This window comes from Chinchilla lanigera, unplaced genomic scaffold (genome assembly GCF_000276665.1).
Source record: "Chinchilla lanigera isolate Chin_1 unplaced genomic scaffold, ChiLan1.0 scaffold00043, whole genome shotgun sequence".
NCBI lineage: Eukaryota > Metazoa > Chordata > Mammalia > Rodentia > Chinchillidae > Chinchilla > Chinchilla lanigera.
The window spans coordinates 6646121-6673888 of NW_004955444.1; the positions used below are offsets into that span (position 1 = coordinate 6646121).

Consider the following 27768-nt stretch of genomic DNA (forward strand, 5'->3'; position numbering starts at 1 on the left):
CAGATTCTCCCAGTATAGTGGTCTCTGAACGGGTGAGAAGTTTTGACTTTAGGCATAGCTTTCAGGTGAGAATCATGTTATCTACTGGTTAAAATTTGTAGTTACTGAAATCTTTTTAAAAATGCAACATGAAAGAAGAAATTAGTATTTGGAATAAAACAGATTTTGATTCACCCCTTAAATGTGAAAATGCCCTTGGTTAGAGTGGCTAGAGTTCGTGGCTCACTGTGGGGCTGCTCTGACTTCCCGAAACACAAACACGGCGCTAAGAACCTACGCAGTTCTCAGCGGTTTCATAGGCGCAAACTGTTTCGGAAGCATGAATGAAACGGCAAGGCAGGAAGGAATGAGAAAGGAACTTTGAATACGTTTTAGTTCTTTCTGCTCACCTGCTTTTCACACCAGTAACTACGTTAGCTGCTTTTTAAAATCTCTTTAAAAATAAAAGGTGTCTTTGTCGGCTTTTGTTTCTTCCATTTATTCCTTCCAGTAATCCTTTCCCTCATGACTGCTGCTGAGCATTGTTCTTACCAAGTCCATTCTCTGTTTATCATCACATTGTTTTTCTTTCCTTTCTTAGGTCCAGCTTATAGTTAATTCATACTTTTCCTACTCATTTTTTCTTCATCTGCTTTCTTTCTGAACAAAAAGATAACACTGTGATTATTAACTCTTCAGTCAGAAAGATGTAGATTGACATTATAGCACTCCTGCTTGTTAGCTGTGTGACCTCAGGCTGGTTACTGAATCTCTCATTTTGGTTTGCGTTTCTATAAAGTTGAGTATTAATGTCACTTACCCCAGATTTTGTGAGACTGAGGAAAACGATTCTAATCATGTAAAGCACTTAGCACACTACCAGGCATTCTTTACATCTGGTACTTCTACTGTTCCTGCCGGCCAGTTTATCTGTCCTGTAAGGAATGCCTGTGTTAGCGTTTTGTAGAAAAAGTTACAGCGGTGGTCTCTCAGGCAGTAGTGTGAAGGAACTGTTTTAAGTAGATAAAAAAGATCATTAAAGAAAGAAGGTTCTCAGTGGTTTGTATGAGGCTGCTGGTTATTTCTAGCATACTACCAACTTATTTTTCAGGATTCTCTATTTTCTTTTTACTTCTGTTCTGCCACCCTATCTTTCCTGGATACCTTTAAGATACATGATAACTTAGTGTGATAAATAAAAAATTTTGAAAACGGAACATTGGTAAACTGTTTCCTAGGATTGTATCTTTTGTTGATAGTTATCATAGGACTTTTCCAGAATAGACACCGTAACATTTCTGTTATCAGTCTCACTTTAGATTGATAAAGGTCTTTTAGTCACTGTAGTACTTGGAATTATTACTATTGTTTACTGTTTGAATAAAAATTATTTATTTTTTAATTCTAGGTAGAACCCATTTTATATATAATAGTAAGGCTGAATATGAGCCTTTCTTCATGCTTTAAATTATAAATTTAAGTGAGCAAATAAAAGAAGGAGAAATAGATACAAATGTAGAAAAGGACTGGAGGATGCTGTTTACATTAGTAACTCTCACAGCTGTCATTCCTGTGGGAGAGTTGGAGAGAATACTGAGAACAGCCGTGTGAGAGGTGGCTGTCTCGCTTAGCTGCTTAGTAAACTTGTTTTAAATAAGCCTGTTTCCCTGGGTGTAAACCACTGATTTACTCTTTTTAGACTGGGGAAAACAAAGGATGGAGTGGTCCAAAGGCCGGGTTTCCTGAACCGACCAGTAACAGTAAGTGCTTGCTTTGTGTTACTCACTTTGCTATTCGTCATTGGTGCTGACTGAGATCACCGTGTTACATGTACTTTTGTACTCTTAAAATGGGGAAGCCAGTACAGACTGATTATCACTTAACACATACATAGTGATGACATTTTTTTGTCTTTTTTATTGAAACAACATTCTTTAAAAATAAAAAAAAGTAATTACCCACAAATCAGTTAGCTCTCAAATCCACTGTTTTCAGCTTTGGTTTTTTAATGTACAGTCAAATATGTATGTGTCATGCATGCGTGTATGTGGTACTGGGGATTGAACCTAAGGCCTTCATATTTCTGCTATCTCTGCAAACACTTTAAAATTCTTTAAAAAGTTTTGAGACAGGGTCTTGCTTAGTCCCCAAACTGCAGAGATTACATTAAAACCTACTGTCTTCGCTCAGCCTCCTAGGGTGCTGGCACTGCAAGCACGCCCCGCCATGCTGGGCGCTCATTTTTGTGTGTTGTAATCTTGACAAATATTTTTATTCTGTTGCTTTCACCGTCCATTGCTATGAGCATCTTTCACATTTTGCTGAGTCATTAGAAGTGTATTTTACTGACATCACTAAGTATAAAAAATAGAAATATAAGATTATTCCACTTGTTACACACAGTATTGTCTGACACTTAAAAATCAGCGTTGTTATTTTCTTTTTTCAAATGTCTGAGATTAAGCTTTTGCATCAGCAGATATTTTTCTTCGACAGCCCCCAAGCATGAAGCATGTGTTTTCACTAAAGTGACTGTTCTAGTGTTCATCAATGCGAGCATGTGACCAGTGGTTTTAAATACCCATTCTTCTACCCTCCTTTCTCTTCTTACAACCTCGACGCTAAAAAGGCTCAAATCTGCAAATTGGCGGTTCATTTCTTGATGTATTTATAGGGAAATTAGCAACAGGTCGTATCAGAGCATGCTGATAGGAACTGAGTTGCTGGGTCATCAGAGCTAACCTCTTGAGAAGAGTATTTCAGTGAGGTCATGGCTCTTGGGTTTCTGTCTGGAGTAATTTAAATGAACGTGCCCGAGAACCTACGAGTGATAATGCGATGCGCTCACGCAGCACACAGCCCAGGGAGAGGGAGCCGTTTCAGCCTTCCTGAAAGAGTGCACTTAATTCCTTTGATATTTGAACATATTGGTGTAAAATCACTGGGTAAGGAAATCAGAGAAAAATTAAAGTGACTGCAGTTTTATATAAAATACTTACCATGGTGCCTGTTCTTAGCGAACTTGTAATGAATGCTGGCTTTCTGTGTCTCCTTCCCCCTTCTTTGGTAAAGATGATGTAATTCCATGTACCTTTGCCAGAAATTTTGTTTTTACACTTTTTATCCGTACTTTTTTTGCATGCACATTGTGACCACACTAAGAATGTGTATTCTTAGTTACATTTTGATACTGTCATTGTTTTGAAGAATATGAATATTACATATTTTAATGTAGAGGTGATGTGGTAATTAACTAGCCAGTTTTAACATGAACTCCCATTGGTAACATTTAGGTAAATTCTTTCCTACTTGCTTAGTCCCTGACATTTGAAATCTTGCTCTGTGTTTGCCCTGTGAAGAACACTTATGTCAGAAGTTTGCAGGCAGAGTTTGGAGCAGGGATGTCTGCAATGCCACGTGTCAGGGAAGATAAGAATCTGAGGTTGCCGGTGTGAGCTGCCTCACTGGCATGTTGCCTGATCTTTAACAAATTACTTTACATCATATTTTTCAATATGCTTTATGAAGAGTTATGCATAACAATTTATAATGGTGAGACTTACTAATTATGCAACTACTACGTCTTTGGAAAAGGTGACATGTTACTTCATGTCGTCGTGAAGTGACTCTTCATTATTATTATTATTTTTATTATTGGTCAATTCTACTTTAAACTGTAATTTTGAGGATCAAATTTCTAACCAGTCATTATTTGGGTAAACAATACAAAATTAAGTTGGAATCATACTGTACATAAAAGAAGGAAATGCAAAATTGGTAAGTGTGAAGAAGGGTATTTTATTTTATTTTACTTTGCTTTTACTTTACTTTTACTTTATTTTATTTTACTTTAACTTTACTTTTTCCTTTCCTTTCCTTTCCTTTTTTTAAATTTTAATTTTATTTTTGTTTTTTTGAGACAGGGTTTTGCTCTGTAGCCCAGGCTGGGCTTGAACTATGTGACCCTGGCTGCCCTTGAACTTGTAGCAATCCTCCTGCCTCAGCCTCCCAAGAGCTGGGATTACAGGCGTGTGCCAGCATGCCTGGCTGAAAAAGAGGAATTTAATTGGGAATGGCTGCCACCCAGCAATATGTAGACAAAAAATGTGAATGTATATGTGCATTTAATTTTTGGAGTGGAAGGTTTTTTAAAGGTTGGGGTAATAAGAAGCTTCTAACAGTTACAACTAAAAAGGAGTTTAAATGGTTCTGCAAGTGATTATGATTACATGGACTGGTTCCTCAATTTATTTTCTTGGCTTGACTGCCTGCAGTTTTAAAATATGGACCTCATTTTTGTATGCTTTTCAGGCTATTCATTTTACCAAAATGCATCAAAAAGTAGACTATTCTGTGTGTGTTTCTGTCCTTCAAACTATTGTCATAATTATGTTGAGGCACAAAAGCACTTAGCTCTGTAACGTGAAGTTTGTGTTAAATTTAGCACAGGGCAATTTTATGCTTGGCGTAGACATAAAAACCTAGTAATTTACACGACTGGCTTCAAGTTCTTTAAAAGATCATGCATTTTAAAGACCTACTGATGGCTCATGGAAACCTTTGTAAAATATTTAGATATAGTTCAATTGATACCTTTTGTATTCATTTATATTCCATGTTTCTTATTAATACAGGGTTTTACTTAAAAGCAGGTTCATTGTTTCTTAAAGGTGGACTCTAACTTAATTCAAAATTGGACTAAATTCAAAGGTATTCACTGGCATGTGCCAAGTCCACCCACTAAAAGATTATTTGGAGGCATTTTCTCACATAAATTATTTTCCATTAACCTTTTAAAAAGTTTTATTTAGTCCCTGTGAAATATGCTGGCTCTTCTAGGTTCATTAGAGACGAACCAAAGACAAAAATTTGGTAGATAGGTTAGAGCTCTTATTGACCTTTCAAGATCTTAGTTAACAAATTCTTTATTGCATTTCTGCTCTGTGTGTTATCAAGTGCTGTACATCCTGAAATTAGAGCGATGGTATTGGATAAATGGCCTGTTTGTTATCCACAGTGCTATATGCTATTTTTATTTTATTTTGTTGATTGATTGTTTTTGGAGACAGTCTTGCTATGTAGTGCAGGCTGGCCTTGAACTCATTATGTAGTCCAGGCTGGCCTCAAACTCCCAGCGATCCTCCTGCCTCAGCCTCCTGATTGCTAGAATTACAGGTGTGTGCCCCCACACTGGAGGTATTCTGTATTTAGAACCTCTACTTTTCTTTCTTTTTGCTAAGATGTTGTGGAGTTGTACCGTTAAGGTAACAGATCAGTGTTTTCTGTCTGTAATAGTATCTTGGGAGAGTTCCCTAAACAAATTCCTTTGTAGGAGGGTCTCATAGCAGAAACCACTTTGTAATGAGACAGTTAAAATAGTTGGAGCCACTTGGATTTAAATACAAAGCTGAGTAATTTAACTTACTTATTTAGACATAAATACTATGTGAAATGGAAGCGTGTAGCTGATTTATAGCTGATCTGTAGGTGATCTAGAAAGATTGGGGGGTTGTTTGTGTTGGGGAGCCCAGTACTGTCCATCTGAGGCCAGTGATAAAAGCACTGTTCCTGCCATAAGCAAAGGAGGAAACGACCCAATGTTCCAGAAAGGTACTCCCCATTTAACCTGGGATTATGTTGGACCCGCCTAAGAAGTGAGAAGCTGTAGCCTTTGAAAAAGAGTCACTTTCGCAAGGATTCTATTTTCTTGCCCACAGAATCTAAGAAAGTAGATGTTAGGCTGGGCTTGCTGACAGTGGAGTATGTCTTTAAAGGTTGATTCATATAAGGGGAGGTTTTGAAGATAGTCGTTAATCATGTTAACACAGAAAACAACTTTCCTGACATAATCTCAGGAAAGAGTTAATGTAAATTTTCATGATTTTAAAAACTTGCTCATATTTTATGTACACAAAAAAGATATCAGATGAGTGATTTTTAAAGGAAAATGTTGAGCAATTTAAGGACATATTTATTGTATTATGAAAGTATTTTTAAGGATAAGAGCAAGGGATGAAATCCTAAAGAAAAAAGTGATAGATTTAGGTAAGTAGAACTAAAACTGGCTTTAGAGAACAGCATGGAAGCTAAAGGAGAGGTGGGCAAGGGAGACTGAAGCAGAAGGATCAGAAGCTTGAACTCAGACTGAATGACAACACCCTAGGGAGGCCCTTCCTCAGAATTAAGAAAAGGGAGAGACACATGCCAACTAGAATGCGTAGATTATAGCACCGTTAGTGTAGATAGCACAGAAGAATGGCCAGAGTTCTTAAGGAAACACTGAAAAATACAGGCAATAAATAATAAATTCCTCAACAACGGAAAGTACAGAGTAAAAATAAATGGTATGGGGCTGGGGATTTAGCTCAGCAGCAAAAGCGCCTGCCTGGCAAGCGCAAGGTCGTGAGTTCGGTTCCCGGTACCGGAGAAAAACCAAAAAATAAAAATAAAAATAAAATAAATGGTACGCAATTTCTGGTTGTGTCATGGATTTAAGAATAGTAATTTTACCTGTTGGCGAAACAGACCCTGCTACTGACAGAATTGTGAATTAGTCTTGCCTTTCTGAGGGAAGTTAGCCTAAATATTTAAATATTCTTTCTAAAGCTTAATTAAAAGATACAGAAAAAGAGAACGGTTTTCATTAAATAAAATCACTTGTTTTATAAGCCAAAAAAGTGAAATTATTTAAGTCACCCACACATACAAAGTTTGGCCTGAAATGCACAAACTGGATTTGAACATAAATAATATGTATTAAACAGCTAAAGAAACAGTGAGGGATGTGGACTCAAGCTAGATAGATACCCATCAGCTGATGACTAAATGAGCGCTATACCTACACGCCATGGAATAGTGTTCCTCCACGAAACGAAGCTTTGTTGTTTGTAGCGACATGGATGTAACTGGCGGGCATTTTGGTGAGTGATAGAAACGAGGCCCAGAAAGACAAACACAGGTGCTCTCATGTACACGTACAAGGCAAAGAAGGATAAACTGCAGCGTTAGGAAAACCACCGTTCACCGATGCACTTTACTTTTATCTCTGAGCTGAGTGGTAAACACACTCGCACACCTGAGAAAGAAACCTTAATTCCTCACCTGCGAGAAGCGGGCCAGCGATGGTGTCAGCTTCGTAGTCTCTACTCAGAGTTTTAGCTTACAAATCCAGTCGCGTGGATTTTAAAATTTGTAAGAACAGAGTTCTTCTTTAACTTGCGCTGGTTGTGACTTACAGAATCAAATCAAGGAAGCAGTTTTGATTGTAAAGAAATGGGAGTAGAAGAACGGTGACCGGCGCCAAGCGAAGGTGTGGGGAAGGGAGAGAGGAGGAGGAGGCGGTTGACGGGGTGGTGCTGTAGCTGAATGGAGGAATAATTCGGGATTTCTGTAGCGCCACAGGATAACTGTGGCTGACAGTAATAATTGACTGTTCCAAAACAGCTAGTAATAAAAAGGACTTTAAATGTTTCTAACAAAGAAATGATAGTCTCAGGTGGTGGATATGAGATATACCAGTTAACCCTGATCTGATCATTAGACATTGTAAACAAGTAATAAAATACCACACTGTATCCTATAAATATATTCAATTATTAGATATTAGTTAAAGATAGGATTTTAAAAAGAATATATTGTACTTTCACTTTTGGTAGATGTTGCCAGACTACCCTAGGTAGACACCTAACAATTTAAATTTCTACCAGCAATGTGTGTATCAGATTGCTACTTTGCCACAGCCTCAGTGTGCTGTCAAGTTTCTGGATTTTTGCCCATCTGATAGCAGACAAGGGTATTCGGTGTACTGTAGTTTTATTTTACGTGTCTCCTATTAAAAATGAGACAGCGTATTTTTTGTACATTTATGAGCCATTTGTGTACTTTTTCTGTCAATAGTATGGGGAGCTGCATTCTCCATTTTTAAATTAGATCACTGGTCTTTTTTTTTTAACTTGGTAGGATGGTTTGTGTCTCTATGCCTTTGTAATATGACTTGCAAATATTTTTCATATTTTCTTTGCTTATGATGGAATTTCCTTTTAAAGTTTGGTTTTTCATGTATATTTGAATGTGTTTAATTTTTTAATGACCTTTTAAAGACTTCTGTTTTATAACATTTCTAATCTTGGCACGGTTAATAATGCCTTCCCTAGCATGATATTACAAAAATTCTTTTAAATGACCTTCTGGAACTTTTATAGTAGTTCTAGTTTCTAATCTCTAAATCTGATCCATTCAGCATTTACATTGAAGGCCTGGATCCAATTTTATTTCCTACTGTTTTGACACTTCACTGTTACTGTTTACGAAGATCCTGTATGAATTTGGCTGTACTCTGGACTTTCTGTGTGTTTTTTGTTCATCTGAGTGTTTATTCATGCATCAGATACTGTCCTTGAGTTTTCATTGTATTTTAACATGAGTTAAAGAGACCACTGAAAGGTCTCTTGGTTTCAGCAGTTGTGAATGAAGGTATGCTTGCTCTTCTTGTTACATTCTATTCTTGCACGCTACTCAGAGTGCACACGATTGAGAAGATCAAAATCCCCTGGAGACCAGAAATAAGAGGTGTGAGAAGCCCAGGCTTTGACTCCATGGTGCCGCGAGGAGCGACAGGCTTGTGCGACTGACGACCGCGCGGTTCAGACCGGCAGCGGCTCGGCGCTCTCGGCACACCTTTGTGTCCCGAACCTGAGGGCTCTTTAGTTTCCTTGAGTGTTGGTTAGCTACTTTGTACCCTTCTTGGTATCACTGGTGATCTCTATTGTTTCTTGAAATTGAAATTGCTCCTTGAAAAGCTAAGCTACCTAGAAAATAAATGTGGGTAGCCACCACCACCCCAACAGGAAACCTCCAGTAGGAAAAGGAGAGAACGTTTTAAAACATGGAATCAGTGTTATTTGAATCAAGTTATCAGTTTTTATAATAAAAATCATGAAGCACAGTTCTTGACGTTCATGCTAATTTGAGGAAATTAAAGAAAGAGAATGTGTTTTCACCCCCCTACACACTATATTGATGATTTTCGGAGCAGTTTATAGCGTGCAACAATTAGCTCTTACCAAATTTGCTTAAAGTAGAATCCTAGGGATGTTCATTTCACCTAGATCTGTGATTTTCATCTTGGTGGTGCCGGACTCAGTATAGTGATGGGTGACATTATTGATGTTTCAGCTACTAACGGAAGTAGTGCATTTATTCTTAGCAGATTGCTTTGCTTTGGTTACACTTGTATCTCAATTCATATCTCCGGGTGCTCTGAAGCTTAGGTTGGCAGTCTTTGGAAGATGGCTTATTGCATCCTAATGAATGCAGTCTGTTTGAAAGGCAGATCCTTGAAACATGGTTATAGATAACAGAAGAACAGTATGCGGAGTCCTAAGTATGAAAAGGTTGGAGAATGTCTGGCTTTTCATTTTACAAACAGGAAAATTGAGGCTCAGGTGATTTTGTAATTTATCTGAAGACAGTTAGAAGGTAAGCTTGATATCTTGTCTTCCGCTTCCAGAGTCTGTGCATTTACTGCAAGGTAACAGGTATTTCTAGGCGTACTACTTGCTGGTAGTCTTGAACAAAATGTTGTTAGGGAATTCCACTAAAATCGGGTATGCGTGCTTTGAAAGATGTTTTCTGTATCACGTGTCAGGACCATTCGCGTATTCTCCCTTCCTCCCTCTCTCCCTGTCTGTCTCTCCCCCTTCTCTCCCTCTCTCCCTCTTCCCACTTAGGGTGTTTTATAACATGGAAAATGTCCAAACCATTGTTTCAGATACAACATTGATATTTGGGCGGATCATATGAAAACACCAAGTGGCTGAGAAACTATGTGAAATGTTTGTTTTAACTATTATTACATCAGTGGAATAGACATCTGCATTACTGGATTTTTTTTCTTTAGTAATAGCCCATTTTAAGACACGTTCAGTAGGCTTTTATGGATGATGTTATTGAAGTGTATTCCTTCATTCCAGGTTTTTCTGGTTTGTCTTAAGAGATTCATAGACTATTAGAGTAAAGAAATTTTCAAGTTCCTCCAGTCTAACTCATTTTACAGGTGAAAAAATGTAGGATAAAGAGACTTTCTGTGGCCCCCAGCGCGCAGCCAGATAGATAGCTGGGCCTTAGTCTAGAGCAGTTACTACTCCATTCTTGTTGTCTTTACTTTTTGTCAGTATCGAATGCAGAACATCTAACCTCTTCAGTGCAGTGTGCTGAACCCCGTTGTTAAGCATTGCTAACCAAGCACAGTGTGGTGGGGTGCTTCTCCACAGCTTTCTGTCTGTGTGACCGAAACTGTGTCCATTCAGCAGTTTCCCGTTTTGCCCTCCTTCTAGCTCCTGGCAAACACTATTCTGTTTTCTGTTTCTATGAATTTTGTGATTCAGCCACCTGCTCTAAGTGAAATCGTGCGATGTTTAGCCTCCTGTGACTAGCTTATTTTAGTTAACATAATGTCCTTGAGCTTCAACCATAACAACAGGATTTCTTTCTTTCTTTTTTTTTTTTTAATGGCTGAGTGGCTCTCTACCTTGATAAACTCTTTTCCTTTCATCCATTGATGGACATTTAGTTGTTTCTACCTCTTGACTATGGAACTTAGGAGTTCATACAATGAACATAGGAGTACAGATAATCTTTTTTAGCTTTTGTTTTCTGTTAATTTGGTAAATATTCAAAGGTGGAACTGTAGGATCTTAGGGTAGTTGCATTTTTAACTTTTTGAGGAACCTGTATACTGTTTTCTGTATAGACATTCTCCAACCTTTTCATACTTAGGACTCTTTTCTTTTATCTACTGTGCCATTTTGCATTATTGTTAAAATTACTCGATGTCCTTGTCAACACTTGTATTTTCTGGTATTTGTTATAGTAATAGTCATCTCAATAGACTGTGGTGATTTCACATTGTGTCAGTTTAAATCTAAAATGTACCCCAAGGTCTCATTTGTGTGGAAGGTGATTGGACCTTGGGGTGCTTGCTTATCCGTGGATTCAGTAGCTGAGTTTGCTGTTAGGAGTAGAGGCCTAGTGTGGGTGGTGCACGCCTGTAATCCCAGCACTTCGGAGGTTGAGGCAGGAGGGTCGTTGCAAGTTCGAGACCAGCCTGGGCTACAAAGTGAGCTCAAGACAAGCCTGAAGTACATAGCGAGACCCTGTCTCAGAAAGGAAAAAAAAAGGAGTGGGGCATGACCTGGAAGGGGGTGTCTCTGCCCCCTCCTCATTTTGCTGGCTGCCGTGGGTTGAGCATCTTTTCCTCTGCTGTGCCCCTCTGCATTCTGGCTTTTGCCTTGGAGCCTGCTCTTTGTGGACCGTAATCATGAACCAGAATAACCCTCTCCTCCCTTAGTTAATTCTTTTGGGTGTCGTTGGTGTTGGGTATCATGTCCCTGCAACAGGACAGCAGCTGATGGTGTGGTTTTGATTTGTAGTTCCTTGTGGCTACTGGTGCTGAGCACCTTTTCATGCACTTGGTGGCCATTTTTACATCTTACTTGGAGAATGTCTGCTCACAGCCTTTGCCTTGTTTTAAATTGCTTTAGTTGGTTCTTCTGTTGATTGGTAGGAGTTCCGTATATATTTTGGAGATGAACCCCTTTTCATATATTTGGAATACAAATAGTTTTTCTCATTCTGGAGGTTGCATATTCGTTATGTTCTTTTCTTCGCTATACAGAACCTTCTCCTCTAATTCCCCTGGTCTATTCTATTCTTGTTACATGTGCTCTTGGCATCACTCCCGAGAAACTGCCACGGCTGGTGTCATGAAGTCTTTTTTCTGTATTTGTTGTAGAAGGTTTATCATTTCGGGTCATATGTTTGCTTTTTAATACATTCAAGTTAACTTCTGAGTATGGTGTATGGTGTAAGATCATTCTTTTGCATGCAGATACGAGTTTTCCCAGAACCAGTTGTTGAGAGACCATCCTTTCCCTTTTGTAGCCTTGCCACCCTTGTCAAAGATCATATACTTCCATTTCTTGAAGCCACATTCCCCAGTTCTTTACGTGTTTCGTAACTTCACGCTGTGAGCCTGTGTTTGAAAAAGTAGCCACCTTTCCCAGTCTTTATGGAGCAACTCCTACAGGGGAAAGCGCATCCTGGATAAGATTCTGGGGGGCTGCGAAACCTCTGTTAGGAGATTGTTAGGAGATTGTGACTTCTCTGGGCCTGCGTGTAGTTTCTTAGAGAGGTTTGTCAGTTTATTTTTTAGGGGTTTGTAGTCTCTTACTCCCTTGCTGTTCGCAGCATTGTACATTTTATGGTTTTATCCTGCAGGCCCCCATGCTCAGTAGCCAGCTCTGTCCAAAGCACTCTCACTCCTCATCAGCACTCTGACTCAGGATAGGCGCGAGTCCCTCAGACAGCACTGCGGAGTGGGTGTGCTCAGCGCGCGTCTCACTCCTCTCCCCTCCTCCTGGAGAAGCCTCATGTTGTGTGCCTTGTCTTGATCATGTTGGGCTGTGCCAGCCACAGCAAATCGGCCGCTGCTCTTTGTCTTCGTCAGCAGCCTACAGGTACTCAGAGTATGCTGGTTCGGTCAGCACTCCAAGTGAAATGAGACGAAAACCAGTCCCCAGGGCAGCCCTCTGGAAGTCCAGAACATTGCGTGCACGCCCCGCTCTTCTTTACGTGAGAGAGAAGTTTCTCATATTAGAAATATTCTGTAATATAGGGTAGTCTAACCTGTTGAAGGATATCAAATGATTTCCAGTGCGGCTGTGTTGTAATGTTGCTCTGCAGCGGACATCTTCTTGAGCATGTGGATGGTCACCTGGGGTGACAGTGGAGCTAGTAGGGCTCTTTTCCTGTCTCTGTTCTTTGCTGTGTTTTGGGCTTCTGCTAGTCTCAGGTGTAGCTGCTAGGCTCCACTAATTGTTGACTGATTGTTGTGTTGTTTTTGTGAGACCTAAATTGTTCCCTGATTAAAATTGGGCCACGGTGCAGGGTTGCTTTTGAGGTCAGTCTTTGTGTTTGTTCTGACACCAAAAGTACTCTTTTTAGTTCTCTCTCTGGTTCATTCTGACCAGTTGCTTTATGGTGAAGCTTGCTGCTTTTATAAAACTACCTCACACATATGAACTGCTTACTACCGAAGTCTCTGTTGTTTTCAACACTGCTATTAGGCTTGAGTTTCCCACATTCCACATCAAATAAAGTCATTTTCTTTTTGGAGCTCTCTGTTCTTACAGACTACCTCTCCCAAGTGCAAAATTTCTGTGTCACTGCCCCAGAGTGGAAAATTGAAACCGATGCCCACTGGTCTTGGGGTGAATCCCTTGAGACCAGGGTGTTGGGTAGAGGAAGTATTCCCTAATATTCTTGGCTTTTTTTTTTTTTTTTTTTTTTTTTTTCTGACATGGTACCGCCCTCCTATGAAGAAGTTGAGAGAGGGATATCAGTACTCAGGTGTTCTCTGCTTTCTCCTCCTATGTAGAGCCTTTGTTATATGAGTGGCATGATAGTTTTCGTGGAGGAAGGATCTTCCAACTTCTTGGCTGTGTACACCAGGGATTTAACTTCAGTAACGCCAACCAGGGAAACTACTTGAACTTCTAGAATTGTCTAGTTTTTATTGGGATTTCAATATGTTGACATGATTGAATCATTGGCCACAAAATTGATGTCAGTCTCAAGCCCTTGAAGACAGGCTGACAGCATGTAGCTTGAAGCTCAAATGCTCTTAATTGTATGCTTGGTACTTCTGACATGGAAAGTCCCCATCCTAAGTAATCCCACTAATAAATATTATCTAGAGGCCCACTATAAGTCAACTGATTAGCATAAAATCTTGTGTAGTACATGAGGCACCAATGGGAATAACAAAGGCAGTTTTATCACTTAGGAAATATAAGGAGTTAGGAGCTACCTCCCAGGAACTGGGGACAGAAATCCAACCAAATTCTTTATTACATAGGAGATATTTTCTCATTTGCTAATTTCCTTAGGACAATTTCCAGAGACTGTAAAATTTTAATTTTTGCCAGTTATGGTTGTTAGGGAGGAGGTCTATGGATCTTATCTTTTTTTTTTTTTTTTCCAGTACTGGGAATTGCACTTGCGACCTTGCGCTTGCCAAGCAGGCGCTGTGCTGCTGAGCTAAATCCCCAGCCCCAGATTTTATCTTTTGGAAGGATAACTTTTTGCTTTCTTTTCATTAATGTTTGCATAGTATATCTATTTTCCCCATCCTTTCATTTTCAGCTTGCCTGTATTATAATACATGGCATGAATTTCTTTGAGAAAGCATATAGTTGGGTCAGTTTTAATCCACACTGCCCAATCTCCTTTTAATTGGTATGGTTAGGTCACTTACATTTAGTGTAATTATTGATAGAACTTAAGTATGCCATTTTATATTTTTTCTATTTGTTCTGTTTATTTTCTTTTTTCTGTCTTCTCATGGTTTATGTCACCAGTATTTAAAATTTCATTTAGATGATTAGAATGTTTTTAAATTTTTCTTCTTATAAAGCCCCTTGAGTGGTTGCGTTAGGTGATGTACTCTATAATGATTTCTCCTTATCCTCAGGAGATACATTCCAAGAAGAACAATGAAGTGTGTGTGTGAGTGATGCTGTAATGTTTTTTCTATGTGCCCTGCAGTTGCCTCAAAGTACTAATCAGTTCTTCCATATTTTATTCTGTGGTCCTTCCTTTGTATGGCTACTATTGAGCTTTGGGGCCATTATTAGGTAAAATATTTGAACACAAGTGATACTAATAACCAAATGGCTACTGAGTGACTGAGGCGGGGAATAGACATGGTATAGATACGCTGGGCGAAGGGTGATTTATGAGACAGAGCAGCTGGCTCAGGATTTCAGTATGCTCCTTAGCATGGTGTGCAGTTTAAAACTGACGATGGATTTCTGGAATTTTCCTTTCAGTATTTGGGGACCACTCTTGGCCAGCTGTGGACAGCAAAACCTTGGAAAGGGGAAAGACTGCTCGGGTGTATGTGTGTGGGGGAACTGTGTGTTTATTATAGTGTATCCACCTAGTGATGTTGCTTTGCAGTGTAATTGAAATATGAGAACTATGTCTCCCTTGTGTGTGTGTGTCTCTCTTCCTCCCTTACAGCTCTCTTAAGTATTTTCCTTATACACACTTTTTTTTTAGATTTTAGGAAGTTTTTTAAAAATTTAAGTTTATTGGTACAAAATATAGTAAAATATCAGTATACGTAATGATCACATTCATCATAAATAGTTTGTTCCTGCTGTACATCATATGTCTTGATTCTGTTTTCCCCCATTTCCCTACTCCCTTCAACCACTCCTCCCCTCCCCATTTACAAAAGCTTTGTTTGCATTTTTCCTTCTTTTGTCCTTTTTAAAAACTACCCTCCCCCGCCCCCTGTTCCTCTCCCCATTTGAACATTTTCTTCCTGTTTCACAGTATCTCTTACACATTTTGGTCCTTGTTTACACTTTTGGTTTCTCACACCAGAGAAACAATGTGGTACTTACCCATGTGTGTCCAATTTATTTCACTTAAAGAGTGTGGTCTGCAGGTGCACCCATTTACTGAAAAGTCTCACGTTTATCCTTTATGGCCGAGTAGTACTCCATTGTATAAAAAACCCACATTTTCTTTATCCATTCACCAGTTGATGGGTTATTGGGATGTTTCCAAGATTTGGCTATTATAAGCTGTGCTGCTGTAAATATAAGTGTGCATATACCGCTGTGGAATGATGCTTTTAATTCTTTCTGGAAGATACCAAGAAGGGGAATAACTGGGTTGAATGGGACCCTTAATCCTAGCTTTTTGAGGAATCTCCACACTGATTTCCACAGTGGCTGTACCAGTCTACACTCACACCAAGAGTGGAGAAGGGTTCCTTTTCCCCCATACCCCACCAGCATTTCTTATTGGTTGATTTCTTGATAATAGCCAATCTTTCTGGGGTGAGATGGAATCTCAGTGTTGTTTTAATTTGCATCTCTCAAATAACCAATGATGTTGAAATTTTTTCTATGTATTTGCTGTTTATACTTCACTTGAGAAGTGCACACACTGTTTTGATTACCATATCTTCATAATAAGTTTTGAAATTAGAATGTATAATTCTTCCAATTTGTTCTTTTTCAGAAATGTTTTGGCTATTTGGGGTTCCTTGCAATTCCATATGAATTTTATTATCACTTTGTCATTTGAATCTGTTGATCATTTTGAGGAGTATTGCTATCACAGCATTATCAATTCTCCATGAATAGGGGTTCTCCTTCTATCTATTTAGATCAATGACATTTGTAGTTTTCAGTTTACAAGCCCTAAACTTGTAAGTATTCATTCTTTTTAATGCTATTATAAGTGGAACAGTTTTTAAATTTCATTTTTAGATGGCTCATTGCTAGTTGACAGAAATGTACCTGATCATTGCATGTTGATCTTGCATCGGGCAACCTTGGAAAACTTGGTAGCTTAGAGGTAGTTTCTTTAGGATTCTTTAGTATTGTCTATAAGTAAAGTCATGTGATCTGCAAACAGGTATAATTTTGCTCCTTCCTTTCTGATCTGAAGGACTTGACGGTCCCGGTCTGACCTTGGGTTCTGCCACAGGGGATCGCTCATGTGTGTCAGTGAGGAAATCCTGGGGCCCCGTATATCAGCAAAGGCCTGCAAAGAAATACCTGTGAGCTCAGGAAGAAGGAAGCTTGCTCCCTGAAGACGAGAGCGAATAAGGGGCACCAGTGGGCTGCACTGGGTTTCTAAGGCCTGTCTCAGTGTATACCATGGGCCGTGGTGAATCTCTGACTAATCCCCTGGGGAGGGCAGCGGCCTCCCTGGGGTTTTGCCATGGAAGAACTGGGTAGGTGCACTGTGGGAAAGAAAGGATGCTGCCTGCAGTGCTCTGTGGTAGCACCCTGAGCACCCAGAGTTACAGCGGCAGAAAGCCCAACACTAGCCAAGAAGATGAAGGTGCAACTGTTGGTGAAGTCACCCAACAGCTCTCTGCAGTATGGGAGTTGACAAAACAACCAGAGAAAAGGGATCTGTGTTACAATCTTCTAGCTTTTTCCTTTCTGTTTGGAGTTGATGTAGGAGAAGCCACACCTTGCACATGTAGCTGGAGGAAATGGAGACAGTGGATTCAACCTTTAGCTGTGGTCATCTATCTGGTGTTCGTTGTGGTTCAGGTGTGTGTGTGTGTGTGTGTGTGAGTGTGTGATTACAGAAACTGAAGGTTGGAATACACACCAAGACTTGGTTTATAGTTGGGATCTTCTTCCAGTTGACTATCTCTATATTGCTGTGGGTGATACCATCATACTTAGGGCACTATACACAATCTGAACTACAAAAACCAGTAATAAGGATTCTTTGGATAGTACTCACATACAGTTTAGGTAGTTGGAGAGCTCTGAAATGTCCCAGCATTGAAATATGTGTGGATACCTGCAGAGGATGGTAAGAAGCTTTTGTCATTTACAACTTTTACAAGATTCCTTACGAATTATCTAACTAATGGAGATCCAAATCTGGTATTAATCCTTGAAGCCAAAGATCAGCAGAAACATTTCCCTCCTTTATGGTACTATTCACCATGGGCTATGGGCTATGGGCTGTGGTACTATTCACCCTTCCCTATGGGAGAAAGTTTTGATACTTACGTGTAAACTGGATGTACTGTAGTAAACGTCATCAGGACGTTCTCCACCATTGCTGCTTTCATCTCTGAACTGCTTGGTATATATGATGAAGGCAACTGTAGCTTTTCAGATGCTTGGACTTACAGTACTTGGTTATGATAAATAATGTTAACAGTTGTTTGCCATGTATTATCTCCTAGTCTATAAAGTATTAAAGGAAGAATCAAGTCCAGTCCAACCTGTTGGAAGATTTCTCTGTATAAAGTTGGGGTGAGGGGTTGTTTCTTTCTGGCAAGCAGTACTTACTGCTTTGTTAGTGAAAGTTGGTGTTATTTCTGAAAACTATACATGAGAATAGCAAACCTTAAAGGCTGTGGCCACAAGAGTCCAGGACTTTATTTCCTGTACTGAAATGTTCCAGCTGCTGTTGGTCCCCATTATACGCTGTCCAGCAAACCTTCTGTCCAGGAAACAGAAGAGGGCTCCTGCTTTGATTCCTTTCTTGCCATACGGGATATTTCAGATATCAGAGATGGTATATCTGAACAAGTAGGGCATGTTGGGCAAAGGGCTGGGGGCATCCATCAACTCTGCTATCCAAAAGGCTTGTATTGCTCCTTCCCACTTTCTGTGTGGATAGAAACAGTTTATTGTGGAAGCAGGACAAATAGGAGTTTGACCTCCAGAGGCCTCCCTCTTCAAAACCCCTGTGCCAGACTTTCTTTGATTGACATCATTTATTTGCACTTCATTATTTTTATTAAGGAAAATTCCAGGCAGAAGTATAAATCAGTGCACTAATGTAAGATCCAGATAAAGATTAAGGGTGGATTTATTTACCAGTCTAGATTCTTATTGTTTGTCATTATATACTTCTCATTTTTATCTTTCAAAGGAGAAATAGTATTTCAGCCCTGGCTTGAAGACTCCCTTTCTCTGGCTAAGCTTGCATACACATATGTAGTAGAATAAACTTTCCAAAGATACTTCCCAGCGTGTTACAAATTAATCTTTGAAATTTTTGTCAAAATCATTTTTATTGCTGTTACTGTTGATTTTAGTTCTTAAAGGAAAATTTATAATTTGTCATTTTTTTCACATTGTACTCCTATGTCACACAAAGATTGTGTCTTTAGGGTATTTCGGGTGCTCCATCATGGCATCCCGCCAGATCTCTATCCAAGGTTTTGCCTTTTGGGGGTCAGGGCTGGGCTAAGCACTTCTCCCTCATAGTACTGCCAAAAGACTTGAATATCTTACTGAAAAGTTCTTTCTTAGTAAATGTTACTCATAACAGTCCACTAAATTAATAATTTTACATATATCATGTTACACATAGAAAAACAGGACCGGTACAACATACACATTCACAAGTCGGTGCTTTCATTAAACTCTCAAGGGCAAGAACGAGGTTAATGTTCATAACCCTGATGCGTTACGCTTTTGAACACATTAAAGTACATCACTTTATTCATTTGTCCAGCAAGGGCTCCTTGTTTACTGTTGGTGTTTCTTTTTGTCTTTACCTTCTAAAATGCTTTTGAAATTGACCTTAAAAAGAAACTTCTAAAAAAAATCAGTTCCTGTTTGATATTTTTCATTGTATTCCTCTTAGGCATTGTTTTCTTTTTTAACTTTAATTTTCATACAATTTTCCTCAGGTTTGCATTATTCATTTTTTTACTTTATAGATGGTGTGTATTGGCTTTAAAAAAAAGAGGTAGAACTAGGGAGCCAGCAGCCTCATCTAGACGAGTTTGGCAGTGAGCTACGTAGAAATGACTTGGGAGGTCGCATCACTGTCGCCCATTCCGCTGGATCCTGACAACAGGAATAGCAAGACAGGCAGAGTTCTGTAGCTCCCATTAGCCTCCCAGCGGAAGGCCGAGCCCACAATGGACTCTGTTTCTTACTCCAGCAGCATGGCCCTGTGGCTCCCTGGGCTGCTTCGTGGGTCATCTGATGCTGGGCCTCAAGCTCTTGTGACAAAGAACAGGGTCCCTGCCATGAGGTCCACAGTGCCATCAGAAATTCCCTTGTTCTCAGAAAGCTAAAAAGTCAAGTGGCCAGAGCCGGGGAAACTGTGCAGACTTTTAAACCTTAGCCGTTTGGAGCTGGCTGGACATTACATTTAGTCCTCTGTCCGTTCAGTCCTCTGTCTGCTATTTACTTCAGTGGTGAAGTACCCGATTCTAGAGACAGACTGCCTAAATTTCTAGCATTGCTACGTATTCATATGACCTTCGATAAGTTACCTAGTCTGTATGCTTCGTGGTTTTCTTCCCCCTCTAATACAGGGAAGTAGCAGTGCCCGTTTAATAGGGTCATTGCGGGAATTAAATGAGAGAATGCGAGTAAGGTGCTAGAACAGTGCTGGGGTTGAACCTGCAGTGTAGCTGTGTACCATGCTTACCATCGCATGGAGCATGAGAGGCAGCTGTGTAACAGGAGATGGGTGGTGGGACAGTGGGATCGGGACCTCTCCAGGTAGCACGTAAACAAGCTGAAGCAGGAGAGAGCAATACTTAATCACGGTCCATGAGCAGAACTGAGGTCAGAGAAGGCACAGACCTAAGGTGGTCGCACAACAAGAAGGTTATCCCAGCAGTGATCGGTGAAAGTAAATTACAGCGACAGTGAATTCTTGGAGAGTGGCAGTGACTGTATCAAATAACTGAAATCTCTTCTGACAGAAGTGGAAAAATCAGTGCCTTCCTAATGGAAATATGCATTGGTATAGTCTCTTTGGGAGACTTAGTGGGGAAAGTAAGTTAAAGGTCTTTAAATATTCTTACCCTAAATTATTTTTTGATTCTACTTTTAGGTCCTTACACTATTGAAAAGCAATTTAAATTTCCAGCTGAAAAATCCAAAATGAATCATGACTGATCTGAACACTGTGAATGATATTCCCGTTAAAAATTGTTAGAAGTTGACTGCAGGCCTCCTAAGTGCACGTGTGTTTGCAGTTTCTATGACTGTTCTGTTAAGCTCTGTAAAAGGAATCTTTATTCGTGAAGAAGAGCTGTGTGATACGGGAACCTGAACTCTGGGAGTTCTTACCCTGTGCTGTAATGCCTCGCGCCCTTTTGCAGTCTGTCACTCCTGCCACTCCCATTCCCAGGAAGTCACTTACCTTTTCCTGTCACTTTTTATTAATTAGAGCGGTATTTTAAATTATAATATCCAATACCAAAATAGGTAGCAGCACGTCCATAGATTTCTGGGAGTGTAAAGTTGGTGCAGCTTATTTGGAGGATGTTTGTCCCTCCCTCCCCTTCCTCTCTCCCTCCCTGTCTTTCCCTCCCTTTCTCTGCCCCCGCCCATTCTCCCCCCCACCTCCCTGTGGGTGGAGCCCGGGGCCTCACACATTTCTAGGCAGGCAAGTCCGGCTGTACCTCCAGCTGTCTGAAACTGCCAAAAGAAATAGTCCATATAATATTGTGTTTTCAAAGTTGATAGCAAAGTATGTTTGAGAACAATAGGGTTTGTATGATGTTCCTGTGTTGTAAGTTGTTTTCAACTAAACAACTGACAACTAAAAGGTGCATAACTAAAAATGGACTAAAATCATATCTAAAATGATTTTTAAATGATTTTTTATAATCGTATTTAAAATGATTATAAAAAATGAAATATAATTTCCTCAGGTTGGTAAGATTTATCTGTTTTTTCCAGTTCATATGTTTCTTTTGAAATTTCTTTATGATTATAAAAAACTGATATTTGCTACTGTTAGTAAGTGCTACTTGCTATTTGAAAACTAATACAAAGGTATAAAAAGAATATACAAAATAGGACTGATACACTACTTTAAGCTTTAATGAAAGTAATATACTTTAGTTAAACTTTTTAAAAAGACTAAATGTGTAATGCTTTAATACCATCCGGATAAAGTGCGCCTGGGACTTAGTCTCTGCTACCTCTGCTTTCACCTTTTGCAGTTCCCAGCTCCCTCTTCAGGTGCTAGTGATAAGGAACTACTTGAAGTTTCTTGGAGCACACAGTCCCTGCCCTTACCCACGCTGTCCGTCCACCTACAGTTCGCTTCCTCCTTCGCCCCCTTGAGATTTCCTCAGTGTCATCTCCAGCAGGCCTTTCCTGAGCGCCTCCAGTAGCATTCCTCCTGCCCACTCTCATTGCGCTCCGAGGCTATTTCTAGTGAGGCGTCTATTACATTGCTTTATCTTTTCATTTTCCTGTCCTAATAGGCTCAGCATGACTTGAAGAGAGGGCCTTGTTGACTGGCACAGTGTCTAGAAGACAGCAGTGAGAACTGAACTAGAAGAGTGACAGAGAAAGGGGAAAGATGTACATGTTGGAGAGAGAGGGAGGGAGGGAGTATGTTTGAGTAATAGAAATAAAGGTGTGTTAGGATCAGCGCAGAATATGAAAAAAAGTTGGATTGTATCTGTATGACTGGATACCTATGACGTAGGATCTTCATAAGGAACTTGGTAGGTGAGGGTAGAGAGGTAAATAGGAGGTGTTATTACTGAGGGCTTCCTGTCTCATCCTAAGGAGTTTGGCTTCTGCAGTGTCAGGTGGGGAACCAGTGAAAGACTTTCAGGTAAGAGAGTAGTCCAGCCTTGGTAATACAAAGCTGGTTCCTCTTTACCCCCAAGAACGTAGCAGTTTGACATTTCATAAGTATATTCCCTTTGTGAAGAATCCAGAAACTAGTTGAGGCCTCTGCACCCCAGGTGAGCATGAAACCAGCCAAAACTGGTAGAGAAATTTGATAGTTTTTACACCATAATCCCAGCCTCTTGGAACAGTACCGTACAGTCAAGATGGCCCCCACAGCCGCAGCTTCTACCTGGAAGGGAAAGAGCTGTATCATGCATCCAACCACCCCACTCTTCTGAGCGCTGTGCGGAGGATCGGCTGCTGTTTAGCCTGTCTCAGAGTTTGGGTGAGGCGTGATATACTCCAGCCATCTGCCACCAGAGAGAAAGGAGATGATTTTTGGTCACCATGACCCTTCTAGGATAGCGCAAACAGTTAAAAAAACTCCAGCACCCAGCTTCTTCCTGGGGAGCAAAGGTGCAGTGTGAGTTCAGCGACTCCATTTCTCTCCGGGGCACCTAAAGGACTGGCTTCACTCCCGCTTGTCTAAGAATCCTGATGCAGCTGGCATACTGTGGTCATCTGGGAACCAAGAACAAAGAAAGCCAGTTAGACTAATACAAAGGTTTGAGAGGTACCGGGAACCCATGGCCAGGCAGGTTGAGAGTATTTTCTAGTATGAGGCCAGGCTGTGAAGACAGGAAGAGAATGGCTGTTTTGTGTAACATACAGATACCAACACAGAGAATCAAGGAAAGTAAAGAAACACAAATATTTTCCATGTAAGAAAATTAGATAAATCTCCAGAAACTGACCCTTAATGAAGTGGAGATACGTGATTTTTACCTAACAGAGAATTCAAAATAACCTTCTTAAAGATAGTCACTGGAGTCAGGAGAATAATTCATGAATCAATGCGAATCCCAACCGAAGAGAACTTCAGACTTTAAAAACATCAAACATGCCTGTAATCCCAGCACTTGGGAGGCCAAGGCAGGAGAATCACCACAAGTTTGAGGCTAACCTGGGCTACATAGTGAATTTGAGGCCAGCTTGGACTACGTAATGAGACCCTGTCTCAGAATAGCCAAAAACAAAACAAAACAACCAAAAATCCAAAGTGGAAATCATAGAAATAAAGAGTACAATAACTGAACTGAAAATTTTGTTAGATGCAGCAGCATACATGATGAAGCAAATGAAAGGCCATTGGAAATCAGGCAGAGAATGGGTTAGCTGCTAATAAACATTTTGGGAAATGCTTGGACATAAAACATGGGAAATTCTGGTTAAACCAAGTTGAATATGCTGTTTTTCTGGGCTTCTTAAATTCTTTACCATATTAATGTACATGTTTAATCCCCTCAAAGGGATATGGGGGGTTGCATTATTCTCAAAATCTGTTTATCACAGAACCCATTAACTTGGGGACCACGGTATCCAACACATTTCACAAAACGGAGACTAGTAGCAGTGAAACCTTTCCGTGCCTGTTTCAGCAGCCGCTGGTGCAGAATGTAGGGTGCTGGCGTCAGAAGGCCAGTCAGGAGCAAGAGAACAACAAAGGAATTAAGTTGTGTGTCTCGGAGCACATTCTCCACAAAGGATGACTTAGCAGTACTTTTAAATTCAGTATGATTTGAGAGCTGTTGTTATCTGATCAGAAGACATTTGCATAACCATTGTGAAAAGTGGCTGGAAACTGCTTTGACACAAATGATAGTCCAAGTAAATTGCTTCTCTAATCTGTTTAAAACTCCACCAACTGACGACAGGGCTCCACCTCACCCCTTTGAGCACTGTGGACTGGCCGAATAAATGCTCGAGACAGGGAAGGGCAAATTGTAGAAGGTTGGATAGGACATGAAGACGACTTGTTCATGGGTGAGTCAGAGATGGCTGCCAGGAGTGTAGCTTGGGTGATAAGCAGCTAGGTGGTGGTGTCAAAGTGAGTTCAGCAAGATAGGGACACTGGTAATCTGGGGAAGAAGATGTCCTGATGATTTCTGCAGTTTTTGAAGCCTGCAGGATGTCTGTCTGGAGAGAAGAGGACCAGTGGGTCACTGGGTATGTAGGTCTGTGCGTCTGAAGGGGTGTGCACTGGTGCTGCCTTGTTTTACTTTCTGTGCCTCAGCTGCCACACCCACTGTGGCATGCTCCTCTCTTTTAGGAGATACAAGGTGCTAGCTGTAGGGTGAAGACGCTCACGTGCCCAGCCCCCTTCCGCATTGGACGTTCACACCCCGATTTCCCTTGCCCCTCCACAGCATCCCGACATACACAAGCCTCCCTGAAATCGCTTCTGTGGAGTTTCAGAAGTTCTGATTCTAAAGATATTGAAACATACGTGATTCACTTCTAAATGGAAGCTGCAGTTCTTTACAGATAAAAGGACAGCGATTGATCGGCACGGTTCTCAGTTACCAGACTAAAGGAAGCCATTGAGTTAATAATACTGCAACATGCTTCTGTTTCAGTTACTTAAAGTATATTAACAGTGTTCCTTCATTTTATTTATAGCTCCGAAAGGAATTCTTCATCTGTCTCCTGATGTTTATCAAGAGATGGAAGCCAGCCGCCACAAAGTAATCTCTGGCACTGCTCTAGGCTATTTGTCACCCAAAGATATGAACCAACCTTCAAGCTCTTTCTTCAGTATATCTCCCACATCGAATAGCTCAGCTACAATTGCCAGGGAACTCCTTATGAATGGAACAACTACAGCTGAAGCCATAGGTTTAAAAGGAAGTTCTCCTACTCCCCCTTGTTCTCCAGTACAACCTTCAAAACAACTGGAATATTTAGCAAGGATTCAAGGCTTTCAGGTATGAATTAATAGCAAAAAGAAAAAACATTAGCCCCAGATCCTTCATCTATTCATTGGAAAGCTCATCCTTGCCTGCTAGTGTGGCTGTATGCCACTTACACTGTAAGTTATTTAGGAACACAAAGAATAACACAACAAAAAGAGAGCCGTATGTACATGCTTCGTTTTTCTGTCTAGTAATTCTGCTGCTGCCTGGCTCTCCACTCATTCATATTCATGCATTCATACGCTCTGTCTCTGTCTCTCTCTCTCCCCCTCCCTCCTCCTTCCCTCCCTCCCTCTCTCTCTCTTTCTTCCTCCTTGCCTCCCTCCCTCGCTCCCCCTCCACCCCCTCTCTCTTTCTTCCTCCCTGTCTCCCCCGTCCCTCCTTTCTCCCGTCGTGCAGTGGATCTTGATCGGGTGCGTCTGTTCCCTCGCCCTGTCTTCTGCCTCCAGACATTTGGCGTCAGTATTCACACTCATTTTCTCCCTCTCTTACATTAAAGTTTCTCTAATGATTTTACTCTCACCGCAGTTTTGAATTTGGTGTTCTGTTGCTGATAATGATTCAGGCACACCCTTAAGGTGCAACATGGTATTTGAACAGTGATGAAATGCTTTCTAGGTATTTGAGGCATAGTATGTATTTGTTTCATTGGATCCTGTTTTGAACCATCCAGGTGGAGTACCACCTGCCTGCGATGATTCCAGCAACTCTGTTTCATGAAGTAGTCTATAACCATCTTACGGTTTAACTTGTGTAAGTGAAGTTCGGAATGGAAACCCCCCTTCATTTATGCTTTGTTCCCTTTGGGGGAGAAAAACAAACCAGTACTCCTGTGTGGGTTTTTCAGAGCTTTTAAAAGAATTGTTAATTCTAGTAGAGGGAAATACATGTGTCCTGATTTCTTAGTTGCCTTGAAAGCCATGTATGAACTGCAGTCACCAGCCTGACTGAAGGAACTGAGCTTGCTCCTGTGTAGTCAGATGCTGCTGCCAGCCCGCACTGTCGCCAGCCTCTTTCCCACCCTAGTCTCATTCCGTAAGACCAAAAACTGTAATTTCCTTTAGAGATGCCCTAGATGACCTGTACTGTGTAGAATGATCATGTATTTATAAACATTTTACAAGTTTAGATTATAAAATGAGAAGATCATGTGTTTGGGGGGTATTTTGCATGTTTGGTTTTGTTTTTTTCCTTCATTGAACCTTTTAGATCCTTTCAAATCTATTGCCAGGTAGTTATTAGTGTTTTTAATTGGACTATTAATATAAAAGAAGCTGTTACCAATTATTGGCTGTCAACTGAAATTTTAAATGCTTAACTTGAAGTTATAATTTTAGAATTTGTTTTTGTTATCTAAAGAATCACAATAAATCACTGTTTTAACAAAGATGTTGATTTATAGTTGAAATTAAGTAATATTTAGTTCTACATGTAATCTGCATAGGATGAATTAGAAATAAACTCTAATGAAAAGAAAATCCCTGCTTATTTGCAAATCTAATTGTTTAGAAATATCAGAGTAATACTGCATTTTTATAGAAACAAAGCACAAATCACATTCAACCTCTGAATTGATTTTTGCTTGGATGTATTACAGAAGGTGTAATTTTGCTGCCAGAAAACATTTAATTTTTAAAATTCATTTTGTTTGTTCTTGGCAATGAGTGACAACAAACGTAATTTAAGTATATCTTCACTTCACCCGAGAGGTAGTCTGCTTCCCCCATTATTGAACTGACCACCCAGACCTCTTTTAAAAGCATATACTGAGATCATACACTTTTATTTATGGCTAAGTTAAATATTTCCATGTCTGTGTACTGAGATTTTCACGTACTGGTGATTATAAACAGATGGTTTTAAAACATTACTGTGCTTCCTTGGTTGAATGAGCTGGCATTGATGCAAAATACTGTGTTGCTGATGGATCACAATCCACAGCTAGGAAGTGCACAGAATCTCTGGGAAGTGGCTCAGCGTCTGTCACATGCACAACTCACCTTCCTAACGTCAGTACAAGGCTCTGCGGTTAAGAGTTTTAAAGAGTGTTTCTTTCTAGGTAGCTTTCTCGGGTATGTGTACCTGGTAGAAAACATAGATTGTTGCTATTTCTTATATGTCTTAACTGGACTGTAGTGTAGAGGATCAGCTTGTTACAGATTATATGCATTCTGTTACTTTTATTTCTGGAATTTAAAAACAATAAATTCTCTTTCTTTGTTTTTAGGTTAGTATCTTTTTATTTTATTGCACACTGAACAGATATTATTGCTTATTGAGTATTGTGTAAACCCTTCTTTGGCCTTCCTTCAGGCATTACAATTTGATTTAAGCCTCACCGAGCTATTGTATGTGACAGCTATATTGTATTGACAAGGAAAAATATGTGAGTATGTGGAAAACAAAGTTGTTTTAACTTTTAATTTTTTTATTATAGTCTTCAATTGAAAATTTTAAATTACAGAAGGGTAATTTGCACATTAGATTATAGGCATTAAGTTCAGATCCTTTTATTTAAATCTGCAAGATAAGTAAAAATATTATGCAAAGTTGATTTCACAGAACAGAAAGTGACTAAAGACTTATACTTTTCATGCTTTTATCCTTGCTTGGACTCACCTAAAGATTTTTATCATTTTAGAAGGAAGTCTTCTGAATCTCTGTCATATTTTTTTTTTGAAGTTTTAAAGAAAATTATGGCAAGCATATTTTTAATGCTGTGCATTTGAGTTGAAGGTAGGCTTTGTTTTATGTTGTACAGCACTTTACCTTTTTTTTTTTTTTTTTTTTTTTTGGTTTTTCTCCGGTAC

General features: G+C 39.9%; 1 protein-coding gene across 9 annotated transcripts in view; it reads left to right on the forward strand.

The window, feature by feature from the left end:
• Positions 1 to 27768, forward strand: part of Stau2 (staufen double-stranded RNA binding protein 2) — a 238823-nt gene that overhangs the window by 107811 nt on the left and 103244 nt on the right. For 5 of the 9 annotated variants that reach the window (XM_013518156.1, XM_013518160.1, XM_013518159.1 and 2 more), the window contains 3 exons: positions 1679 to 1739; positions 24666 to 24970; positions 25632 to 25679. In XM_013518156.1, coding sequence (XP_013373610.1) covers positions 1679 to 1739; positions 24666 to 24970; positions 25632 to 25679 — 414 coding nt within the window. Of the gene's footprint in view, positions 1 to 1678; positions 1740 to 24665; positions 24971 to 25631; positions 25680 to 27271; positions 27347 to 27768 lie in introns of those variants that run through there. The other 4 variants (XR_001235505.1, XM_013518158.1, XM_013518163.1 and 1 more) reach the window with 2 other exon arrangements.